This window comes from Ischnura elegans, chromosome 7, assembly GCF_921293095.1.
Source record: "Ischnura elegans chromosome 7, ioIscEleg1.1, whole genome shotgun sequence".
In the NCBI taxonomy this organism is placed as follows: domain Eukaryota; kingdom Metazoa; phylum Arthropoda; class Insecta; order Odonata; family Coenagrionidae; genus Ischnura; species Ischnura elegans.
The window spans coordinates 20,522,917-20,537,371 of record NC_060252.1 but is presented as its reverse complement, the minus strand read 5'-3'; the positions used below and the strand labels follow the sequence as shown (position 1 = coordinate 20,537,371).

General features: G+C 38.6%; 1 protein-coding gene across 1 annotated transcript in view; it reads right to left on the bottom strand.

Moving 5' to 3' along the window:
- Positions 1 to 14,455, bottom strand: part of LOC124162123 — a 62,044-nt gene that overhangs the window by 14,891 nt on the left and 32,698 nt on the right. The window contains exons 8-13 of the mRNA XM_046538532.1: positions 9,555 to 9,735; positions 8,409 to 8,534; positions 6,167 to 6,329; positions 5,301 to 5,627; positions 3,404 to 3,617; positions 762 to 970 (exon numbers count right to left, since the gene is read on the bottom strand). Coding sequence (XP_046394488.1) covers positions 762 to 970; positions 3,404 to 3,617; positions 5,301 to 5,627; positions 6,167 to 6,329; positions 8,409 to 8,534; positions 9,555 to 9,735 — 1,220 coding nt within the window. The remainder of the gene's footprint in view (positions 1 to 761; positions 971 to 3,403; positions 3,618 to 5,300; positions 5,628 to 6,166; positions 6,330 to 8,408; positions 8,535 to 9,554; positions 9,736 to 14,455) is intronic.

Here is a 14,455-nt window from a genome sequence, read left to right as displayed (position 1 = left end):
AAATTTTTCGACACAATGGCCATCTAGATTTAGTTTCGAAAGTGGTCGCTGCAGCCAGTGGGAAGGCTAATTGGGTTGAAGGGGAACTAAGCAGTGACCGAGGGAGGGGAAACCAAGCCATTTGAGGAAAGTAAACAAGCTGATGAGAAGTGGTGTCATATTTCAGGAGGGGGAGAGAAAAGGCCTGCGCTGGGGAAAGATGTTTTTTTCTTCAGGCAACATTCGTTCCCACGCTTTTCTGACCCATGCGACCGCATGCGACGATGCTCGCCACAATGAATAGAAGTGCGCTAGCTACGAACGAAGATGAAAATTTCTGGGAAGGTATTATTATCAAGATTGAGAGATTTTTAAGGTTTTAAGACGAAATTCATGGCTATTTCCCGGTTTTTTCACGGTAGAGGAAATTCACGGCTAATTCACGGTTTTAAGGTTTTCACGGTAGAGTGGGAACCCTGGAGTCTATATCGAATGTTAAACATCTTGTACAAAGAATTGATTGTGGTATCATTGAGATATTCATTAATAGGATAGTTGTCTTAGTCACAAAGAGTCTTTTAACTTTTGGTTTGAGTAAGTAATTATCATACACGGTTCGAATATTACGCTGGCAGTTTGTCACACAAACTTGTGCCCATTTCTTTAAGTCCCATTTGTACAAATTGAGTCAATACTAATTTTAAGTGGACATAACTTTCAGTTCTTGTCAGGAAATCACATGAATCATATGAAAAAGAAAGCAGACGCTTAGTAGTGCTGACCTTGACTTTGGCAGTGGCTGTCAGTGGCACGTAGCCAGGGGTTGCCTCAGCCTCTCGTTTCTCCCCGATGACACTTCGGCCGACCAGATCCTTGAAGTGGGTGCTCAGGTGTCTCCGCAAAAGAGTCTTGGAAGGTGGGATTGACAGGAGGGTGGCTAAGAGGTCAGCGTTGAAGCGAGTCTCGTAGACCATCAGAGCTCCATGCACACCTGCAACAATGGACAAGGGAAAATTCAAACAACAGCCGCCAACAATCCACAAGAGAGAAGATTTCTTCTAACTATGCTTTCCTTGTTGCACCTGAAAGCCATAAAATTGTGGTGGTAAAGCATTCACGGAAAAGAGAAGTTACAGCAAATATTTTAAGTTTCCAAATTTCATATCTTTTCCAGGAAATAAAGGCACTTTTCAGAACCAGAGCACTTCATTAAATACCACATTTAATTGGCTGTATTGGTGGTGAAAGTCTGAGAATTAAATTTAATGCTGTTGAACTTGCTATGCATCTCGTAAATTCTACATTTCTGATGCCACCAATAGCATAAATATCAACTGGGGCCATATATTGATGTAAGTCCATCCCTGAATGCTGGTACATACATAATAGAGGTAGTATGTAATAATAATATCTTTTCCTCAGTCAGTGTTTTAAATCTTTAAAAGAGGTTTCAACACAGACATGAGCACTGGCAATAAAACATTTTTGGTGGAGGGGGAAAGGGTTATTTTTGGCAGTGTGCTGCAGGTATGTATTGGTATCCACGTGTATGGTCTCTACAGCAAGAATTGGTTACAAACTAAGATGTAAGAGGTTGGCTGTAAGAAATGGGTTTGGGGAAGATGCAGCAAGGGAACAAGTCGGAAGTTTGGTTTCAACAGTTTATCTGAATACACGGGATGCACTGAAATCACAGAATACAACTGAACCATTGGCCATTTCACGCCAGACACTCAAGGGTCTTTAGTATCCCCTGCTGGGAATTCATTTCCTTTTTATGCATCCTCGCTATGTCTATATAACTAATGCAACTCTTATCAGCACACTGTATTTATGTAACTCTTGCTACCCAGCCAAGAGGGTAACAAAATGCCCATATTGCCGCAAGAAATACAGCAGCCATGTTCAACCATAATTTTCATTTTTTGCTATGCCTACGGAGTTTCTCTGTGACCATCACCTAATTTCTCCGTCTCCCTGGTTGCTGTATTTCTTGCGGCAATATGGGCATTTTGTTACCCTCTTGGCATCCATATCTCACAGCCTACCCTCCACTCACCGTCACGAATGCTAATGACTCTCAGGGGTAGTCTAGCCCTACTAGGCACAGCTACATCTTACATGCTCACCTACCCAGAACGAACCCATACAGTGGCCGCCTCAACCTTAGAATCAAATATACGGCAGGGTAAACTCAAGGGGGCCGACAAGATAGTCTGGGTTGTGTCACTTACAAAGATAAAATTGATTTTCAAGAATTACGAAGTGAAAAAATAAGATTAAATATTGAGTACACATCATACTACTGACAGGGAACAGTAATGGAGTGTAATTCCCTGATTTCAATAAAACTTGGCAAACTCAGGATTACAGCGGGACAATAAATTCTGTGAAATTTTTACATGTCCTTGTGACTCACAAATTAAGATTATAGCGATCAAAATTTGTAAAAACTCAGTCTGAATAATGCCGCCCAACACCCTACCCAACATCTATGAGCGACAATTTGCTGTAGGGAGAGCCGCTCATATAGCCGCTGGACTTTGTTGGACGGTGCAGTGCGAAAGTTTCATCATTTATTCATTGGGAAGGGGCTTCAAGCTGTATTCCACCATCATTTCAAGACTAAATTTTGCTGACCACATGCCTCATTGATTTCATGATATCATCATCATGAAATCAAGAAAGCTAATGGGAAAAAATTTAGTTTTGAAACAATGATAGAATTCAGCTTTAAGCCCCTACCCCATGATCAAATGACGATTCCATCAAACAAACACTGGTGGCCAAGAACAGCTATTCCCAAGGTGAACTGTCGCTTGCAGAGACGCTGAATGTGACGTCACCACATAATGCAGGTTCCACTTTTATAAATTTTTTGCTTAAATAAATGAAAGATCGTAGCACTTTTCCACAAGTTTTTTTAATGCGTACAACGTGTTTCGGCTCACTGAGCCATCATCTGGTACAAGACCTGGACAAGAAGGTCTTGTACCAGATGATGGCTCAGTGAGCCAAAACACGTTGTACACATTAAAAAATCTTGTGGAAAAGTGCAACGATCTTTTATTTATTTAAGTATGTCTAACTTCCACCAACTGAAGCCTGAATCTGTTGAACTTATTCCGAATATTTTGTTTATATCTCAACTCATGGGTTACAAAGATGCATCAAATTTCACGGAATTTATTGTGCTATCGATCTACACTTCGTTCATGTTCCTCGTGAGTATACTTCAAGAGATTCACAATTTTATTTTCAGCAGACTTGGCGGAGGAATGGCAGCGTGGACTAGTTTTCCATGTCAGAGACACAACAGAGAACAACTCTGATGCAACACCCACTAAAAAAAGTTGTTCCAGAAAGTAACACTTGACCTTGCAAACAAAATACAGCCCCCACTATTTTAGGCCATAGCACTGACCTGATCCACGAAGATTAGGTGCGTATTCAGCCAGGTCAACAGCTCTCAGCCACTCCATGACCCTGTGATTGGTCCATAATGCCACTTCCGATGGGTTGATCACAGGTGGAGTAGTTGCTGTCTCTCCTTCAACCCCGTCTCCACGAATAATATCATCAGCTGGGACTGAGCGGCGTATCAGGCAGGTGGGATCAAAGTTGAAATCCCTCAAAACCTATTGGGTCAGCAGTAACAAGAATTAGTGCAAACATTTAGTTGCAATGATAGCTATGTAGAATATGTACAACTTGAATCAAACATGATAATTGAAACAATTAAGTCACACTCCAATACAGCATGGATTACAGTAAAACAGGAGATGTGTCAACTTTAAATCAAGTACATGTCACAAGTGTTTACTTGTATTCATAAGACATAGAGAAAAGGAAAAATGTAAGATATTTATACTAAGATAGGCAGCTAGGGCATCTAATATTGAATCTTTAGTCCTAATCACTATTTGGACAGTGAAAAAATTTCAAAGAACTGATTGTCTTTATGTGAACAGGTTTACCATGCATAGACAAAAGAATCCATTAATGAACTTTTATGTAGCTTGCCAAAAGTGCAAACCAGAGCTATACTCAGTCCTTTGACTTATCTTTGCATCATTTTATTATTCATAGTTAATAGATGTTATGCTCTCATGAATACTTCACACAAGAATTGCATTATGGGCAAGTGGTCGCAGGAAGATAAAAATTTACTTCACAGAGATATTAAACTTCCGAATCTCTGCTACACATACAGAATTTGCAGAAATACTGCCATTTCAATTCTGGATACTTCATAAAAATGGAGTGATCATGAACCTTACTCATTGTTACAATCATATCATTTGGTATTGTTATTTCATGTAGAAAAGTATGCATTTTCAGTCCAAGTTCAACGAGATTGCTTCGTCTTTGAAACCTTTTGAACATCCAGCAAACATTTGATAATTTAACCTCAAAAATAATTTAAAAGATAGTTTGGTTTATCACCCATCGATACTTCGAATTTTGAAGGTCAATAAAACTTGTAAACAACTATGAAACTATTAACTATGAGGATGTAATATTTATAAGATGATATCATCAAATATTTCATATAAATCACCAATCAGTACACTCATCTATACAAAGATATGCATCATAAAAGTGAAGCACTCCCAGAGGAATGGCACCTATCATAGGATCATGCAGTTGTCCTAGTATTGCTTGGAATAAATATTTAATGGAAAACAACTACTATAGCCCGAAGGATTTTATTTTGGGCTCTGAGTAATCTTTGTCCATCAGCCACAAAAAATTGTGACTTTTTTTTAAACTGTAAAGATTTTAAATATTCCTATCACTTCATTTATTTGTATCTATTATTATTTATTTTTATTATTTTTTTGACAACTTCCAATGCCACTGGCATGGGTGCGGACTTACAAAAAATAATGGTGGGGGGGGGGGGGGGCCCAAACCGGGGACCTTGCCCCGGTTAATTTTATAAGTAGTGAATTTTAAGGTTTTTAAGCATTTTAGAAGAGTCATATGATCAACATTAGAACCCTGATCACTCGAATCTTGATAGCTGGACACTCCGGGGAAAATTGGCAAGCCTGACACATTTTTTCCTCACATCTGTAACGAATTTTTGGGGGGGCTCGGGCCCCCTCAGACCCCATGGAGTCGGCACCACTGGCCACTGGTACATGTGTGATCTCTAGGAACAATAAAAATTATTATTAGTATTATAGCAGTGGGTATAACCTCGACTTCTAGCTGGCTTTTGCATGACCTGTCTCTTACCCACATGGAAAAACATACAAGGCCAATTAAGTTTCATTTACATCTATGAACACACCCTTTGAGACCTTTCCCCTCACCTGTATCCCTCTTCTGATCGACGCAAGGTGTAGCGTTGAGGTGATGTGCAGGAGAGTGGTGGCTTCCTCCACAGTCAATCGGTGGAGTACTCGTGCATCAATGCACGAAGCACTGAACACCTCCTTGTGCTGAGGAAGACCAACATCGTCCAACCAACGAAGCACCCAGCCACATCCGAGGGCTGCACCAACGCCTCCTACAGACACCGAGGCTCCACCTCCCCGCTCCGCAATGTCTGCTGCACCCAGTCCGGGATCCCAACCTGGACTATCAGGACCTCTCCTTGCCATCACAGCCAACTGCAACTTTTTCCGATGCAATGGATTCTGAATCATAAAGGGAGTATCGCTTATTAACATCTCATTTTGCCCACTGTAATAATTTCAATTGACAGTATAGTACCGTATTTCTCCAAATATAGTCCCCCCCCTAATTTTGAGGCTTCAGTTTTGGGAAAATAAAAAAAAAATGTGTTTGAATATAGTCCCCCCCCCCTTTATTTTACCGCAGGCATTGTTGGAAAAAAGGGGGGACTATATTCAGACATATACGGTAATACTTCGTTGCAACGAAATTTTGCAATTTTTGCAATGTCATGCATGGAGAATAACCAAGGTTAAAACAAGCCAAAAATTACAAATATACATTGAGGTATCACAGCATTATGTAGATCTGCATATAAGTACAAAATCTTGCTCCACCATAGAAATAAAAATAAGAGTATGACTACATTGCAAAATCATTGGCTGGTAAGAGCTCAGGCAACTTTTTCCCCCATTCATACATTATAGCCCCAACATTCATGAGGCAACTTGCATAGCACTATGTGTTACTTAGGTGTGGCATCACACAAATATATGCTTACCTTGATACCCATCTCCTTCTCGAGGTCAGATTGTTGCGCCTCCAGGAGCTTCACGCCAGAGACGCTCCACCTCTTTGCCTCAGCCACATACGCACCCAGGCCAAGGCTCTCTAACCACGCGCATACCTCATCCACTCCCCAAGAACCAATTGGAGCCTCTGGCCTGTGGAAAAGACAAAAAGAATCCACAATTAATTTAGTAACAGGCAATGTTAACAACAGACAAACTTTGATGCCCGATAACCTCAAAAATTGCATAATACAAGAAATAGCATATGCCCTTCTCCAAAGTTTCGGTCCAAAATTATAAATCAATTTATTCCACAGCAGACATCTTGGCAATTTTATTGCCTCCATTAGGTCTTTGAAATTGAGTTACAAATATTCAAGCATTGTATAAGTCACACACACTTTGATTCAACCAGTAGGAGAGGGTAGTGCTCGCAGCAGACTAAACCATAGACATGTGAATTTCACACACTCCTGATGGGGGCCCAGTTCCTTTCCCTGTGCCACCGCCTACTTTCAACATTTTTTTGGGGGTGTCCGAAGACTTTGCCAGGGATTTGAGCCCAAGAACCTCTGATCAGCAGCTCAATGCAATGGCCCACCACACTCCGCTATTGTGAATTAACACATAAAACAAATTTGTTTTCTTTTTTTTCACACAGGACCAAAAATGAAGAGAAATATGTACATAGATATGCATATACAAGGTGGTTAAGAGATTTTATGCCAACAGTAAGAAATAATGTGCCAAATGTTGACAAGACTTCTAAGATCACAACTTTTCAAAATTAATTCTCTTCGATATCACTAGAAAGGAGGACGAGAAAAGAGTCAAGGCCTTCGAGATGTGGGTGTGGAGAAGAATGGAGGTGTAATGGACAGAGAGGAGGAGAAACAACAAAGTGGTGGGTGAGGAGAGGCAACTTTTAGATGAGATACGAAGGAGACAGAAGGTTTGAATGGAGCGAGTACTTAGTGGGGAGGGGATTTTGAAAATGGTGTTTGAGGAAATAACGTTAGGTAAACAAGAGCTAGGAAGGAAGGGATTAAGAGTTTTTGATGGAAAGGAAATTCAGTATGAATTGAAGAGGAAATCCATGAAAGGAGGGTGTACTGCCAGAATGTTTCGTAAATAGCCCATTCAAACCAACCTAAATTGGAACAATACGTCAATAAAAATCACTCTCTTTCACTCAGTGTTTCTAATGAAAGGCTGGTTTGGATAGATGCGGATAGAGCTCATCCAATACTAAGCCATAGAAGTTTGAATAACTTACTCTCAGAGGTAGGGTGACGAGAGGCTTACCCTGGGAAACCTCTTACCGAGAGGAATTTTGTGTTGGAGTGTCTAAAGGCTTCATCTGGGTTTAGGATCCAAAACCCTTCAGTCAGAAGTCACTCACACCTCTAGACACCACTTTTCCCTCATCAACATCGATTGATGAGAATAAGGTGAAATGACAAGGAGAACCAGAATTTAAATATTTAATAACCTTATTAAAATGTTTTCATAAAAGAAAGAAGTAATATCACAGAAATCACACATGATGATTTTATAAGTTCACTGATGTAGCGAGAGTAAACTTATAGTTAGTAATGAGTTAGTGATTTTTTTGACGAAATACAAGACTACCATAATAACTGATCGCATAAAAAATATGATCATTTATGAAAAGAGTACTTTTTCCAATTGGGAGAATCTAAGTTATTTATGCGATACAGAATAAAATACATATTGTGAATATAGAAAATATTTAAAAATGGAGTCATAAAAAGGGATAAACCACTTAAATATAATTACTTATAACATTCCATGATTTCCATGTGAACACGGTGGAATGGTATTGCAGCACTGGTCATCATCAGATACAGCTTGTTACCAGAGTAAGGTTTGTGGATTTTATTTGCACAACATGGTTCCATTACCTTTTTTACCCACAAAATGGCTAGATCATAAGTATTGAAAACTATATATTATAATAATAGTTATTTAAAATGAATGTGTAGGATGATTCACAAAATTCTATTTTCATTCATGAACATATGATTGAATGTTCTAACTACTTGACAGTAGAATGATTTTTTTTACTTTAACTTGCATAGTACATGCACAGTGCATACTCAAATTAAATTAATATCTTCATGACAAGATACCTCATTCTCCCCAGCCAAGTGGTTAAATAATCACATATGTTAGTCTTTTTGTAATGATGGAATGTAGCCAAATACATACTCAAGTTTTTGGTGGAGAGAGTCCTTTGTCCAGCCAAGGCGTGGCCCAGCCGTTGACCTCACTCCACCCCTCCTGAAGTCACCATCCGTGAGATCTTCTAAATTTCCTGAACCACTGCGCTTCAACCTAATGAATACATTATTGTCTATTATTATAAAAAAGTCACAGAATTATCCATTGAATGTAAGAATATTTAATATGTAAAACGAAATTAATTCTTTCAATTAATACCATAGCCAGAAAATATTTTGGAGCAGCACATCAACTAGAAAGGACCAAAATATTTACATCCCACAATTTATTCGCAAAAAGCAGCAATTTCGATTAAAGAAAGTAATAATTTTCTTCCACCTTAGTAAAATTACATTAGGTAAATTGATTATTTTTTCCACTATTGAGTATACATCTGATTTGTATGTGTTTAACCTGGCCACAAAAATATTTTTGCCCAGCTCTCAAGTCAACAAGTAAAGCCCAGGAAAAAAAATCCATTAATAAAAGCATGCTAACATTCAATGTTGGGTATGTGATGGAAAAATTGTGACGGCAACTTGTAAGGGCATTTTTATTTTTGCCATTTAAATTATTTTAGAGAATAAAATAAGAAATAAAAGGCAAAAAATTTAACCACTATAAGAAAAATGTAATTCCAAATAATTTGTCAATTGCTCAAATTTCTATTATGCACAGTCTTTCAACCTGTAGCACAACTGCTTCAAACTTTGTCAACTATTTCTGAGCCAAGGTTGTTCCTTGGTGTTTAATGAAAGATCATCTTCACCTATTTAAACATTAAGGGCCCCCGCGCAATGGCAACTTTCACAAAGCAACTATTTAGTTGCTTTGAGGAAGTCCCTATGAAACACACGGCGGTTGCGGCAACTAATAAGTCTCCTGTGCGCGGGGCCCCAGTCAATGCCATGTGTTTCATTTGAACTTCCACAAAGCAACTAAATAGTTGCTTTTTAAAAGTTGCCAGTGCGCGAGGGCCCTAAGAAACATAATTTCTTAAATATTCTATGCAATTTTTAAGAATTTTTTGTACGAAATACAAGGGAGAGCATTTGTGGAAATTTAACATCACGGCATCATAAGATCTATAAGGGAGATTAACAATTTATAGAAGCTCCAAGTGGTTACACTTACTTCCCAAATATTTTCTTGATTCCCTTTGGTTTTCCCCCTTGCAGAGAGGGGCTTGGCTGTGGAGACAGGTCGGTGCCATTCTCCCCTTGGCCATAACCCTTGTCCGGACCACCGTCCACATTGTCGTCCACGTGAGCATAGCCATTCGGTTGGCAGTCTTCTATCACTTTTTCAGTTTCGGCTGGAATGAAGTCAAAATCAGTTATACTTACGGAAATAGATGTCATAGAAAAGCAGACACAATAAAAATACTTCAGTCCTTTTCCACATTTTTTTAACCCTTTCCCTGCCGTGAATTAGGCAGCGACATTCGCCCAGCCGACTGCAGTGAACATCGCTCCCACGTTCCTTTGAAAAGTCGTTATTGCCACCCTTACCGCCAGACTCTTTTTTTCCACAAAAACCGTTTGCCAAGTTCTTTGCCATACATTGTACCGATTCCTTCCCAGGAGTGTGAGTTACTACTGAGATGCAGGTGTTTGAGTTCACTGCCATACATTGTACTTTCAATACCAACCAATACGTGGGTAACTGTTCACTTTGTCGCTGCACAGGGCATGGAAATTCTCTGCAGTTTGACCACAGCAAAAGGGTTAACGACACACGACAGCCATGATTTGAGTCATCGTCTGGTACAAATCATATTTTGCCCCTGCCTAACATGCACAAACACAAACCCAAGTAGGGAGTGGAAAGAGGATGGAGGGGTTGAATACTCCAAAGGCCACAGACTTTTTTTGCAAAGGAAGGGATTTAAGTGGCTAGGAGGTTGGGAAAAAGGGATCAAAGGAATTGGAGGTATTATGAAAGTGAAGGTTCACATGGCTTATCTGAGAGACCATGAGGATGGTAGGAAGATTAGATGGAAGGTGAGGGGAATATGGAGGAATGTGTGGAAAAGAACCAAAGTATATTTATCATGAGAGAAACACATCAAGAGTTTCCACCAGGTGACGCTGCAGACTTTGTATCTCAGAGGAACCAATTTGAAACCCAGATTTAACCCTCCAGTTGCTAATCCATTTCACTTTGCAGATGAGAAAACCATTCCTCTTCCTTCATAACTCACAAATCACGTATGTTCACGCTTTTTCTTTTGTTTTCTTCTGTGAACATAAACTGTTAATTCTCCTCTAGTCCTACTGCATGGATTTCTTTAATACTAATCTTTAGTTCCCAGTAGTGCTTCTTTATAGAAGGAAAAGGGAGGAACATCATCCCCGGTCTTTTCTCATTTTAAAGTATACAGGGTGTCCCATTTATCTTGACCACCCGAAATAACTTTTTGTCCAGATGTAAAGTCAAAAATGTGTCAAGCAAATGTCCATTAGCCATCAGGGGGACATTAATTAGCATGATTGCCTTCCTTGTAGCTTTGTTATTAACAAAGATATGAACAGCGGTATTTCTTTTTTAAGTGGCACCCTATATTTTTTATTCGGCAATTCATTTCCTCCAATTAATAAAGACATACCGCTGTTTATATCTTCGTAAATAACAAAGCTACAAGGAAGGCAGTCATGCTGATTAATGTCCCCCTGACGGCTAATGAAATTTGCTTGGCACATATTTTTGAATTTGCATCTGGACATAAAGTTACTTCGGGTGGTCAAGATAAATGGGACACCCTGTATAATAAATTTGGTCCATGTATAACAAGGAAACTACTTCTACTAACATTCTGCCATCTTGGTACCCAAGTGACCAGCGATGAATGAGGATAAAATTGTCAGTGCAATATCCCAAGAAGAGGAATCTTTGCACAACTCTGATCATAAGAGGAGAAGAAAAGAAGAAATTCATTGGGACTTGCAGGACACTTCTTTATGGTCATAAGGCGTGGATGATACCAGCATCTCAGAAGACGAGGATGTAAGCATATGGTGTAACAAAAGAACGATGACAATCAGATGACTGTGTAGGCAATGTGAAAGTCTTAAGAAGAGAAGTATTTTGAAAACCTCAAGAAGAAGATGAAATCACTTCATCGTGCACATCACAAGACATGATTGCCTGGTGAATAACTGAAGGACAAGTAGAAGGGAAGAATGGCAAAGGAAGAAATCATATGAGCCACATGGGACACGTAATTAAGGATGTAAAGAAAAGGCTTTATGACAAAGTTGAAAGATTTACTAATGTGAATATTGAATGGAGAGCTCATCAAACAAATTATTGTATTATTCGCTGTTGATGATGATGAATAAATTTGGCTTGATACGGAAGAAGGCTTGTTTAATCTTAGGGCCACATGTGTATGAATGCCAGCAATGAGACTATTGTGGAAATCCCGAGTAACTTTCGACAATTCTATACGCTGGGAAAGCCTACGATAATTCTTTAATGAGAGTATTTTAACACAAATTCTTCTATGGTGAGAAAGATGCTCAAATGGGCAAGATGAGGAAAGGTCATACACTATTTTTTGACAGCACAAGAAAACGTGGATGAAAAATGACCAAAAGCATGGTCTTCCTCAGGATTTTTTGTTTGTGATCCAATAGTGTTTATCAGCAATTCCCCCCCCCCCCAACACTTTTAGCATCTAGAGTCTTTGATTCTAGGAATTTTTAGGACTTGCGTGAATAGAATTAAAGCCTTATCTTGTAGCAGATGTTAAGACACGCTAAGATGTTGGGCGAGAGTTTCCATTGGATGTACCATTTACGAGCAAAATGTTTTGCCTAACAATGGTCCGTCACAATCAATCAAAGTCACCAAAATAACATTCTTCTCCTAAGTTAAATTACACCAAAGGATTTATTCTATATTTGTCACGTCACGAGTTCGCCATGAAAAAATATATGACTTAGCCAGGATCATGATCCAGGATTTTCATGGCGGACTCCATCTTTTGGTGTATTTAACCTTGTACCCGTGTGCGTGACTGCATACAAAGTCACTTGTTCCTGTACTGCTTTGATTCTTCTCCTAGACGGCGTATTTTTAATTATATTCTAAACAACTTTGAATCTTTAAATTCCATGAAAAATAAAATGCAATAAATCAATCATGCAGGCAGGTATTCAAAATAGGTATCAAGGGCCCTCTCATTGAATGTGCCTGATAAAACATTTCTGCACAATAAATAATGACATTGAATTCTCTTACAGGGACAGCACTTATGTTCGTCTAAGCTAAATTCCAGCAAAGTTAAGTGACTGTTTTTTGACCGGATATGTGAGAAAAATTATGCACCTGGAGGGTTAGGTCATTCCTCCCAGATCGAAAAGTTACTCACTATTTCTCTGGTACAAATGAATACAAAAAGTCACCAGCAGTAACAATAGTATTCAATACCTTGAGAGAGTTTTTCTCACATTCACATTCCCAATTTCGAGTGAAATCAAAAAATATAGAAAGAGACATTAGTAACATTCAATTATACTATGGTAATTAATAATGCATTATGTAAATATTATCAGCTAACTTTAAATGGCATAATTTCGAACAGTGCTTGACATGCACAAGACAAGTACAAACACTTATCTGAAAAGAAGATGCATCAGGTTATGGTCAATGACATTGATTTTCAGATAACAAGACAGTTAATGAGGACATAACTTCATGTTAAGCATGACACATGGCACAGCGTTATCTCACTCTAAATCACCTTTCCAACCAAAAGTGTACTGCATATATGCAAATGAATTTACTGATTAAAATTGTGGGCAAAGTTTCAATTTACAGATGGAGAGATTTTAGAAATGTGTTCACATGGTATAAATAAAAATATAATTTGGTATTGAATAGAAAAACTTAAGCTATTGGTATGTAACTTGCCTGTGAATTATGGAACAAAAAATAAATCCAATACAATAGCTGATAATTAACATAAACTACAATGGAGAGCTCAGCAAAAAATGGAAACAATAAATGGAGACTGACCATTTAGCAAAAACAGGGCAAACTTCCTTACAAAAATTTAACCACTAGGCAACTACCAACATTTACTCCTAACATTAATTTTGTTGCTACATTAAAGGACGCACTAGCATTAACGAAATTGATAACCATTTCTGTGAGGAAAAAACTAACTAAATTTGCAAATCTTGAAGCAAACATTCTTTTCAAAACAACAAACTCTTTGGCTGAAAAGAACTTATTTTTGGGCGTGTGGTGTGTGAAGTATGCTAGGAAACCAAGCATATGCGGATTTGGGAGGGGGTCAAAGGGGGGCACTGGGGCATGCCCCCCCTTAGATGCTTAAAATAAAGACAAGATATTTAATATATGTAGTTATCATAATGTTCGTTTTGTTCTGGGTATTACGGAGCCTCAATAATTTAATTTCATATTAAAATAAAGACAATGTTTCGTACAGTAATTGTTGTACGTTGTTTTTAATCTCAAATATGAGAAGAGCGTTTGCCAGTCAGACCCTTGTTCCCCCCCCTCCCCCCCCCCAACCCCCAGAAAAAAATCTGGATCCAGCCTTGAAACCATGACATTTCTTCCCTGAATAGCGCTGCCCAACTGGTGAAACACCTATGGAGGTGAACACAAGAAGAAAAATATTTTGCCCTCATGATTCCTCGCTATTCCAACCTTAGTCACTTACTGTCCCAAATAAGGCTCTTTATAACCCTGGCAGAATGCAATGCAAGTGGAGTTGGCACAGGTTTTTTATTTCTCCTGAGGCTTGCTTTTCGGGATAAGTTAAGCCTTTCTCTGTACGAAGGTGATCCATTATTTTGTCTGGGATTGTACAGAAATTTTTTACAGATGAATTAAAGTCAACTACTGTGTAATGATCAAGATACCTCAAAAGCAGCTAAATATGGAAAAATTTGGAATTTGAAAGGTTCAGGCAGGTTATAAATGGCTTATATACTAATTCAAGAACAAAAAAGAGTTTAAAAAATGCCTACTCACTTGGATATCTACTGCCCACTTGCGAT